Consider the following 11,093-nt stretch of genomic DNA (forward strand, 5'->3'; position numbering starts at 1 on the left):
ATAAAACCATAGTTTTTGCGATTTAATCATCCTATATGTTGATATGGCCATAACCATACCATAGATAACCCATCTTAGGTTAAACATTTTCACCGAAACAATCTTTATTTAAAAGAAAAGGAACATGTACGTAAAAGATGCTGAGAAAAAAGCTACTAAAGTGAACTCTATATCTACCATCCAAAAAATTAAGAAGTGGAAGGTAAAAGGTTGGGTAGTATACATCTACCACTCAAAAATTGAGCACCCAATTAAGGTCTTCACAAACATGAAACTTGTGTTAAGAAATCAAAAGTATGTTTGACTGCCAGTTGCATCATCATGATAATTATAATTATAATTATTACATATATTCTAATAATAAAAACAAGAAACAACAGTTAGTTTGATGGATATAAAAGCCAAGTGGGCTAGAAATCCTGCCAATGTGAGACATGTTTGTGTTGTCATCTGGACGATTATTCCCTTTTCTGTGTGTTTTCGTCTTTTCCTTTGGATTAACCATGCTTGACAGTTTGTTGAGTGTATGGACACACGTGCATGGCTGTTTTCTAATAAGAGCAAGAGTGACAAAGCAATTGACAACTAGCTAACCAAGTGATTGATTATAATGGCAAACTAGCTAGCTTTTTACTCTATTTTCTTTCAATCCACTATAGGGCATTCAAACATTTTACAACATTTTGGCATCTATCAGTCTTCTTCGGGGAAATGAACAACATTTTCCCTTTGACTATGTTCCAAAGACTCGAAAGATTTTGCCTTTTGCGGAAAATAAACATTAAAGATTTATAAGGTGTTTGAGTTGGCTTTTCCTTTTCCAGTCACATTCACACACAAGACACACTGATTTTCACTTTTTGACAGAAACAGCGTTTTGCTTTGATTTAAATGGCAGCAAGTGGAGTAATTCAAGTTGAAATATTAATCTAGCAAAAGAACCAATTCTATAACGCTCTGGGTAAACCAAGTTTTTCCCATAGGCGCTTGCTTGCTTATGTTTAGTAACCAGTATGGATAGTAGCATTTTTCTCTGTTTTATGTTCAAATGGTATACAAATAGAAAAACTATACTATGAGGCAAAGGTTTTTAACGCCAGGGCAGAAAAGAAAACTACACAAGGTAGAACATAAAAAGCCAGATGATTTGGATGTAATGCCCAGAGGGCTATATATATATATATATTACGCGTCTGAAATATGACACATAAATGCAACGTTATATTTCTGCTCGTTAATTGAGCTTTACTGCTCAATGAGATGAACATAACCTTTGTATACCTTGTTATTTTTAACTTATAATATTAAAATTATGATATTTACCCTCAAGTTGAGAATGATCGTTTAGTAAAATCATTCTTAAAACAACTGACTAAGATTTTAAAATCATAGCTAGTGTACTATTAGCACGACCAACTAGTGTTGAGTATAAGCTTTATATATTGAAACAGAAGGGTTTCTCAATATTCAATTATCTATAATAAAGACATTGAATGAAAAGGATTTGAAAAATAAGAAACCAAAAAGTTACAAATTATGGGATAATCATTCCAAATGGAGATAACTTTCCTCCGACCTCATCATATGTGTCATCATACACCTTTGCTTCACCTCCTATTCTCTCTATATTTCCCTGACTTGACCCCCACCCCTCTCTTTCTTTCTCTCTCCTCTTTTGCTTTTCCGCCTCCCATAGCATCTTATTTTTTTTATTCCACCTAAAAAGTAGATAATTAAATTGACTGTAACATGAGAGAGAAAGAGAGGGACAGAGAGATCCCATCTAGCATATATCAGTCCATGTTGTTTAGGGTTGGAACCTTATAATTAAGAAGGGTACCCTTTCTCTCGGGTTTTCTCCTAATTCAAACACTAATATATACTTCATCCCACCTTAGCTTTAACTGTTTCCACACTGAGTCAAACTTAGAATTGAAGAAAGAAACAGCTTAGTTAAGCTGTTAGAAAAGATGGATGATGGAGAAATTTCAAATGCTTTCCCTCCCCAGAACCCATCAACTGCTTCATCTAACAATCCTCCAGTTTTGAAAAGAAAGAGAAACCTCCCTGGAAACCCAGGCAAGCTTGTTCTTCCATGCCTTATCCTTCTGTTTTTTATCTCTCTACCTTTTTTCTCATTATCATAAGTATATTCAAAGCTAATTGCTTTTTTATTGATGTAAAAAAGAAACAATGATTTATTATGTAAATGAATCTTCTTTATGCACACAGATCCTGAAGCTGAAGTCATAGCCTTATCACCAAAGACTCTGATGGCTACCAACAGGTTCGTGTGTGAAATTTGTCTGAAGGGTTTCCAAAGGGACCAAAATCTTCAACTCCATAGACGAGGGCATAACCTTCCTTGGAAGCTGAAGCAAAGGACAAGCAAAGAAGTGAGGAAGAGAGTTTATGTGTGTCCAGAGAAGACATGTGTTCACCACCATCCTTCAAGGGCTCTTGGAGACTTAACTGGGATTAAAAAACACTTTTGCAGAAAGCACGGGGAGAAGAAGTGGAAGTGTGAGAAGTGCTCAAAGCGTTATGCTGTGCAATCAGATTGGAAAGCACACTCAAAGACCTGTGGCACCAGAGAATACAAATGTGACTGTGGGACTATCTTTTCACGGTACGTGGTTACCCATCTATCTTATCTTTGATATCTATTTCATGGTAATCAATTTTTGTGTAAAAGTAGTAACTTGTCTAGTAACAAATATCAAAAGAAAATACAAAAGAAAAAATGAAACAGGCAATTACTATTACTATCCTTATCTTTGTGGTATATAAAGAGCATCGCTTTCTTTGTTCACTTGTGGTTAAATCAAATCCAAAAAGATATGGAAAAAAATTGAATCATGATGCTAAAGTCCTTGAACTGTAGCTGTGATATCTTTGTCTCTGACTCCTCCGTTTGTATCTGCGTGCCTGCTGTCTATTTGGCTTTTAGGAGTAGTAAAAAGAGAAATGGGTCTTAGAGCAGTGAAAAGAACTTGAAAGAACCCACACTTGCAAGTTTTATTACCTTTTTGTAATCATCTTAAATGACAAAAGTTTAAGCTAGTTCGGAATTATCTTAATTTATCACCTTTCCTTAATTATGTGAATATGTCTTAATTCTGTTTTAATAACATTGACTAATCTGGTACTGACGTTATATATGAACCCTATAGGCTAGGGATTGAAACTACTTGTTCTTTTTTCTTTTTTTTTTTTGTCACCTTTCTGTTCTTCCATTAAAAAGTGACATGTAGTTAAAAAAATCATAAGGTTCTCTTGGTTGTTAGTTTTTCCACTCATGTAATAGTCGTAATGCTGCAGAGTCTTACTAGAGAAATTCTTAAGAACTCACGGGACAACAAATAAAATTGTATGTACTGCCTTAATTGTGCCTTTAACTTCAACTCTTTTTAAAAGGTATAGATCATGAAGAGGTACAGGTTAGCTTTCTTGCATGCTTGCTTTTAAATAAATAATTTATTTACTATTTTCTATCAATTTTGGTGGATTAGGAGGGATAGCTTCATCACTCACAGGGCCTTCTGCGATGCCTTGGCAGAAGAAACAGCAAGGGTGAACGCAGCTTCAAACATGAGCAGCTACAGCATCATGCAAAACTCCCTTGGTCCTAACATGGCAACCCACTTTTCATCAATTTTCAAGGCAATTTCATGTACTGAGGAACCAAGTAATCAAACATCCAATAAGGGGCTATCTCTTTGGATGACTCAAACGTCATCTCAGGCTCATGAGACAATGGCTAATAACAATTTGCATGAATTTCATCAACTTGGGTCTGCTACAAGCTCAACAGCAATTTATTGTAGTGGTGGGAATCCACTTGTTTCTTCATGCTCAAATCCACCACCCTCTAATTATCAGCTAAATTGGGTGCAGTTTGGAAGTAAACTATCTTCTAATGGAAGTGATCAAGAGCTAACAAGCACTGTTTCACTTCCTCTAGTGAATAATATTGTTAAGGATAATCCAAACCAGCTTATAAGTGTTCCTTCCTTGTATAGCTCCCAACACCAATCCCATCAAACAACATCAGCAAACATGTCAGCCACAGCTTTGCTGCAAAAAGCTGCTCAAATTGGGACAACTTCATCGGACCCATCATTATTCCTTGGGAGCTTAGGTTTGAAATGCAATACTCCAGGACAAGATGGGAACAAATTTTGTGCCATGTACGGTTCAAGTTCAGTACTCACAAGTCATGGTACTGAGGCAGAGAATAATTATTCAGGTGATTTGTCACAAATGCCCCCTACAAAACGACGGCACGTACAGAATACTGAAGAGACTGCATGGGGACAAACTAGGGATTTTCTTGGTGTTGGTGTTGCGAATCATTTGCCACCCTACATCAATCAACGGATGGATTTGTTTTGATCATCGTGTATTCAAATGTTAAGTTTTAGTTTCTTTTTTTTTTAGTTTCTTTATTTCTCAATAAAATGAAAAATATGACAATAAACGAGAATGGTGGATGAGGTTGGTTGGAATTAGTAGCTAGTTTAAGAGAATAGAAATAAATACATAAATAAATATGAATATCTTGATTAAAACTTTGGAGGGAGGAAAAGGTGGGAATTGAGTGCTTAATGAAGGCTGAAAAGTTGTTGTTATAAAACTATTGAAGGGGTGAAAGAAGAGAGATCCATGCATATTCTTTTGAATCCTGAAAGCTGACTCCTTTTAAAAATATGGTGGCTTTAATTTTTGATAAAGGGGAGGGAGGGTTTGTGGAGTAGTGGGGGCAAAGGATAGGACCGCTTTTGGACTCCATTATTGATCAGTTTCATCTCTGCTGTGGTTGTTGCCTGTCAAACTAGACTCAAAAGAGAGAATTTCCAATGACCCAAAAAAGCTTCATTCTATAGTACAAATAGGCTTTTAGCCTGTTCAGTATAAAATAAACTGATGTACCCTTTCATTCGATCAACAACGCATGCATACATGTACTAGCTATCTTTTCTTTGTATGTGCACAAAAATAAAATATAAAAGACACCAAGAAGGTTCCGTGAGATGTTAAAAACCATTTATATTTCTTCGTCTAAGGCTTTGAAGTTACAAAATAATTGAAGTGGTTCACGCATGTTATATGAGGCTATTTGAAAAAAGTTATAGTATTCTAATCATGCTTTTTTTTTCTTCACTTTTTCACAATTCTTTTTTTTTATTCTTTCTCTTTTCAATATGATTAGTCTCATCACCTATATTTTTCTCTCTTTTATTCATATTTCTTTCTTAGTTAAAGAAGATATATAGAGTTTCTTATATGATAAAGAGGTACAGGTTTTGATTTTTACCCAATTTCCTTTTAATAATAAAATTTTAAATTTTAGTGTAAAATTTGTTTTACATCTTTAGGGTTCAAAAAATGTTCTTAAACGAGAGAGATACACCATTGAACACATCATGCATCAACTAGTAAAGATATGCTTTCATTTAGAAGTTTAAACTTTTAAAACAACTAATTCATTACATATATAAGTTAGACTCTTTCTATAAATGATCAAATCTTCCTTCATTTCTTTTGATTTTTCTTCCTTTCGATTCCTTTTCTTTTTCGTGCATTAGCATTACTGGCTTTTTCTATAAGAATCTCTCACAGTATTTTTTTTTTTCTTTTCTATACACATGAAACTCAATATCGAATTCAAAACTAAACGTTTATATGGGATCAGAGTATCATCCATTGAAACTAACATGTTGATAGTGGTGAAATGATTTTGTATTAAAACGTAAAATTATGATTTTTTGGTTACAGCTGAATATTTAAAATTATAAACATAACAATTATTATTTTTATAATGCTTAGTGTGTATTGAAAAGATCTCACTTCTCGTGTATATATATGGATGGTCCATTACCATCCTTTAGCCTTCAATCGCTCGATGATCAATAGAAATAAGTGCTTCATCAATTTTGTTGCAGACTAATACCTAATTAACAGTATATAAACTCACTTGTTCATTACCGTATAAGACTCAATAGTTAATCCTATGCTTGGTTGCATTTGTATGGATCAAACGAGATGGGAAAGATCAAAAACATATATTGATCAAAAGTAAAAAGAGAAGCCATTTTATTCAGTTTTGACTGCCGCACTCACCACGTATGTTATGATTTTGTTTTTACTTTTTGTTACATGGTGACGTGGTGGGGTGGGACAAGACATCAAATCGATGTTCACAATTATATACCGTTTTTTTTTTTTTACAATGTTTTGATATTAACAATAAAGAATTAATAACTTATTCATGTTTATTAAAAAATAAAGCATTTCTTAACGTTAATGTACTTAAATTTTATAATTCTTTAATAAAATTTTATTAAATATAAATTTTATTGTATACCTTTAAATATATGTTAAAACATTTTTTTTAATTGAAAAATGTATAGCACTCGTTTAAAGATTTGACAATTGACAGCCTTTGATAATGATAAGGTTTATATGCAGAGAAGATGTGTGGAATGATCATTGCCATGCATGTCACGAAATCTAGACGTAAAAGCTTTTCATGGCGCGTATCGCATTTTTCTTTCTTGTGATCTGACAACATAATCGTGATTTAGTCCCCTCTCAACGCCAATTTTCATCAAAGATCATTGATAGAAAATCAAAGTATAAAGTTTCCGAGACGGTACGCAAGTACAAAGCAAACACATATATACTAATACCTATCTGTCTATATTATCGCTATATGAGAATGTTGGTATTGTACTATTTCCTTTGTTTCTTATTGATTTTATCAACATTTTTTTTGTTCATCGAAAAGTAACCTTGTGCTCTATTAGGGTCATATTTTATTAGTCTAAAAATACCTTCATATTATCTGTTGTTATTGATCTATCACAATTTCCTTTTATCATAGTTATCAAAATAAATGGTAGTTAGTTATGAGTATAATGTTCTCTATTATCAAATTATAACACAAAAAATGTATTAATACTTTTAATTTACTTACACTTAATAATATTATGTGTTAATATATAGTTCTGTGAAAAATATTCACTAATGTTCACTTTTGTCATTAAAATGTTTGCTTTCTATTTTACTTTGCCTTTTGTTGGGTTTTTCTCCCATATTTTTTATTAATAAAAAACATTATACTTTAAACACTAAATAAAAATTATTAGATTGAGTTGATTTTGATTTTGAAAATAAAATATATTCAAATTAATTGATTTAATATGAATATATGCATTTTTATTATAAAATCTTATCTTACTCCAACTGACAAAAGGTTTAATAATAATTATTTCGTTGTTAGCAATATATGCATATATGAATGTTAGCTTTGCATATACAATAAATTCCAATTCCCATTTTCTGTGAGAATGGATTCTCAAAAATGATTTTTGTTGAACAGCGACCCATAGATCTGGAATATTTTTGGCATATGAAATGTTGACAATGCCATGTGTGAAACAACAACAACCACATTATTGTGGTGTGGACAATCGACCATATTTGGCGCCACCTGGTCACTATTCATATATGTATACGCCATCCAGTGATCTACCTTCCATTATTGCCAGCAAACTAGCCACTTTGACCCTGTCACTCATAATCAAAATTCACTTAAATATCAATCATCAAATTTGCTCATCTTTCGTTCATAGTAGCAATTGATGATAGCCATTGATGGTTGGCGACTTTGGCCACATTTCAAATCACCCAATGCCACCCGCTTTATACTCTTACTAACGATGGTGACTTTGGCCAACATCGTAGGTCAATAATCAATATATAAAATTAAGAAATTATTTAAAAAAAAACTAATGTTAAATATTCAATATAAGAGTGTTTAGTTTTGCATCTAATAATATAGATTTATAATACAAATCTCATTCTCGTGCTTGTCTACCACCAAGCCTAATTCTTTGGATCACATAAGTTTTTTATTTAAAAAAGTAGAAGATGCAGAAGGTGAGAAATTAATTAGCGTTACATTCCGTATATTAGAGGAAGATAAATTAATCTACGCTGCACCATTGTTTTGCTTGATACACAAAAGTTGTATAGGAAGTAGATCGATAAAGTTTGGGCCAACTGTCCCAATTTTCAAATTCCAGCTCATACACTTCTCAGGCCCAAACCACGGACTCATTTCAAAACCCAACTTCGCCGGCAGCCCCAACCCAAAAAAACCGCAGCCCACGACCCAAAACAACCGAAGAACCGAACATCACTCGCGTGTTTGCATCGAAACTCCAGAGAGAGTGAGAGAGAGAGAGAGAGAATGAAGTTCACAGACTCGCCGGTGATCGAGCTTCCGGTGGGAAACGGCATTCTGTCTCTGCAGCAAGACAATGGCTCCATGCACGTGGGAACCTCCGTGTGGCCATGCTCCCTCGTCCTTGTCAAATTCGTCGACCGCTGGGCCCAACCCTCCCTAAACAACCCTTACGCGCACATTCTCCACTTCGCAGGCAAACGCGCCGTCGAAATCGGCACCGGTTGCGGCGTCGCCGGCATGGGGCTTTACTTACTGGGTCTAACGGACCTCGTCCTCACCGATATCGCCCCTGTGATGCCCGCACTGAAACGGAACCTGAAAGTCAACAAGCCACTACTCCGCAAAACCCTAAAACACTATGTTCTATACTGGAACAATCCTCAACAGATCTCTTCGCTTAACCCTCCCTTCGATTTCGTTATCGCCACCGACGTCGTTTACATCGAGGAATCCGTTCCTTCTTTGGTTTCCGCCATGGAAACCCTAGTCTCTGACGACGGCGTCGTTTTGCTTGGCTACCAGCTTAGGTCCCCCGAGGCGCACAAACTCTTCTGGGAATTGTGCGATGAGGTGTTTGACATTGAAAAAGTGCCTCACGAGCATCTTCATCTTGATTATGCGTATGAGGAGACTGATGTTTTTCTGTTGAGAAAGAAGAAGAAGAAACAGTGACGGTAATGTTTTCTATTTTAGTGAAATCTTAACAAATTTTGGAGCTTGATGAGGTGCTGTAGTGACAGAGTGTGCAATTCAGTGATTCACTTTGTATTATGAAACTATCATGGCTCATCTGTGTTAAAATTGAGTAGGTACTCTTGATAGAGATTGGGATAGTGTTAAATCATCCACTGCTCTCTTTCCCGTATGAAAGAAGAGAAATTTCATTTTCAACTGAGAACATTAATCGCTTTATCCCATAATCGATTTTTTGTCATTCTTCACTTCAGGAAGAGCTTCTTCTCAAAGCCCTTTTTCGTCCCAGCGAAGTTTTGATATGTTTCTAAATTAATCTCAATTGTAATTTCTGTTAGCTTGAATTTAAGCCTTTAAAAGTAATTAATTTGTTTTTAAAAAATAAAATATTTATTATAAAAAAATATTTTTTTAATAAAGATTATATTTTTTAAATGTTTAAAATTAGCTCTGAGTAAGAGTTCAGGGGGCTTAGATCAATAAAACTGGTATAATTTTCGTGTCTGTGTAATTGCTAAGTGGGCATTGTAAGGATCACGTGAGTAAGTTGTGACCAAAATTTTATTTTATTGAGACAGCTTTAGAATAAGTAAATAAACGGGAAAAAGAGGATTTATAATAGCGGCATTTGAACAATGCTGGTTGTTAAATGTCCGTTTCGTTGGTTGTTTAGTTTGGTAGACAAGTACAAATTGGTGCTTAATGCTTCATAATTAATTGATTAACGCTTAGCCTCCCCTGTTGACTGAAGTTTGGAATCGTGGAAAAAATTGTGTCAGGCTAAAAGATGTTATTTGTGCTGTAGTTCTCAAAAGTTTTGTAATTGATAACTGGATTAAACCTATTAGCAAGTTGACAACTTTGTGGATCAATTTATGTAAGACAGAAACTTCTGGCAATCAAAGCGACAGAAATAATTTTTCTCAAAGGAAAAAATTGTATATTCACTCTTTGATGTTGATTTCAGCTTTTGATTGTTGGGTAGATCCCACGAGCATGACTTGGTTTATGTTCGTCCTTGTTTCCATTATGATGAGTTGAGGTAAAGAGAATTTTTGGGAGTTAGTGGTGGATGTGATGAAAGATACCAAAGCCTGCTGTATATAGTATAGTAGCCACATGTATCTTCTGAAGCTCCATGAATACAAACTAAGTGGCATCAGGGTATTTTCTGATTCTCCCCTTATTGTTACTTCAGAATGAAAAATATTTTTTATTCTCTTAGAACGTATAAATAACTTGCATATGAAAGTCTACAAGACATTGTCAGAGTGTCTACATTGCAATTTTTCTGGTTTTTTTCCCTCAATAGTTTGCATGTTATCTCGGACGGCCATGAGAAACTTATTGTGAGAAAACAGATTCTTGCTATTAGGGTGTCATAGATTGTTGTTCGTGTTGGTGATTATGTGACCCTCCAAATGATTGCCAACAAGAGATCCTTGAATGTTGTTCATGAGCTTGAAGCCCCCTTGTCATGGTGGGAAAAAGGGAAGTGTTTTTTACACAATTTCCTGCCCAAAAAAATAATATCCAACTTTTTTTTGGTTGTGTATGTCCAATACTCGAAAAGAATATGATTGAGAGGACTAATGAGATTGAAGAACTTGATTTTTATTGTTTTTAATTATTACTGATTCAACCTTATTTTTTACGCTATTATTCGAATTCTGCTGTATGTCCCTTGTGTGAGTAGAAGTGTGCAAACAGACATGATGGTCTGCCTGCCCTGCAAGACACTTTCGGTGCATACAAATAAATATTCAAGTCATAAGCAAATTCAAATTTCTTAAGGTTGAAGGTATCATGGCTGTGCAGGACTTTCGGTGGCTTGGAGTTGATAAACTTGATTGAACTACAAGTCAATTAACACCATCACTATTGACGCAGTATTCAACTATTTTATTTTAGTACAATCATTCTACACAAGAAAACAGCTGAAGGACATCGAGGATGGAGAGTGGTCTGTCACCGATGCGAAAACGCAAGACCGAGAAGAAGATGTAGATGAAGCTAAGCTGGCTGTTCGTGTGTGTACTTAGTTCATTTTGTATAGAAAGATAATTTTTCATTTTTTGCATCTTGGAATATAATTAATAATGGTTAATCGATCATGATTGTTATGAAGTCTAAACTTGAATCCAAT

The 11,093-nt window shown here is 34.5% G+C and overlaps 2 protein-coding genes across 4 annotated transcripts; both read left to right on the forward strand.

Moving 5' to 3' along the window:
• Window positions 1–1,659: 1,659 nt before the first annotated feature.
• Window positions 1,660–4,942, forward strand: LOC113855264 (zinc finger protein MAGPIE-like). 2 transcript variants are annotated; one of them, XM_027486827.1, is made up of 4 exons: window positions 1,660–2,079; window positions 2,233–2,629; window positions 3,322–3,417; window positions 3,513–4,679. In XM_027486827.1, exons 1-4 carry the CDS (start codon window positions 1,971–1,973, stop codon window positions 4,393–4,395), a joined length of 1,485 nt encoding a protein of 494 aa, XP_027342628.1. In that variant the 5' UTR covers window positions 1,660–1,970; the 3' UTR covers window positions 4,396–4,679. The 2 variants fall into 2 exon arrangements, with proteins under 2 accessions (XP_027342628.1, XP_027342629.1); XM_027486828.1 differs by lacking the exon at window positions 3,322–3,417 and having other exon boundaries at window positions 3,513–4,942.
• Window positions 4,943–8,144: 3,202 nt separating this feature from the next.
• On the forward strand, window positions 8,145–11,087 carry LOC113854944 (protein-lysine methyltransferase METTL21D). Of its 2 annotated transcripts, none has more exons than XM_027486295.1 (2): window positions 8,145–8,928; window positions 10,309–10,494. In XM_027486295.1, exon 1 carries the CDS (start codon window positions 8,258–8,260, stop codon window positions 8,924–8,926), a length of 669 nt encoding a protein of 222 aa, XP_027342096.1. In that variant the 5' UTR covers window positions 8,145–8,257; the 3' UTR covers window positions 8,927–8,928; window positions 10,309–10,494. The 2 variants fall into 2 exon arrangements, with proteins under 2 accessions (XP_027342096.1, XP_027342095.1); XM_027486294.1 differs by lacking the exon at window positions 10,309–10,494 and adding an exon at window positions 10,766–11,087 and having other exon boundaries at window positions 8,146–8,928.
• The last annotated feature ends 6 nt before the right edge of the window (window positions 11,088–11,093 follow it).

The sequence above is a fragment of the Abrus precatorius genome, unplaced genomic scaffold, assembly GCF_003935025.1.
Source record: "Abrus precatorius isolate BTA unplaced genomic scaffold, Abrus_2018 Scaffold11, whole genome shotgun sequence".
In the NCBI taxonomy this organism is placed as follows: Eukaryota; Viridiplantae; Streptophyta; class Magnoliopsida; order Fabales; family Fabaceae; genus Abrus; species Abrus precatorius.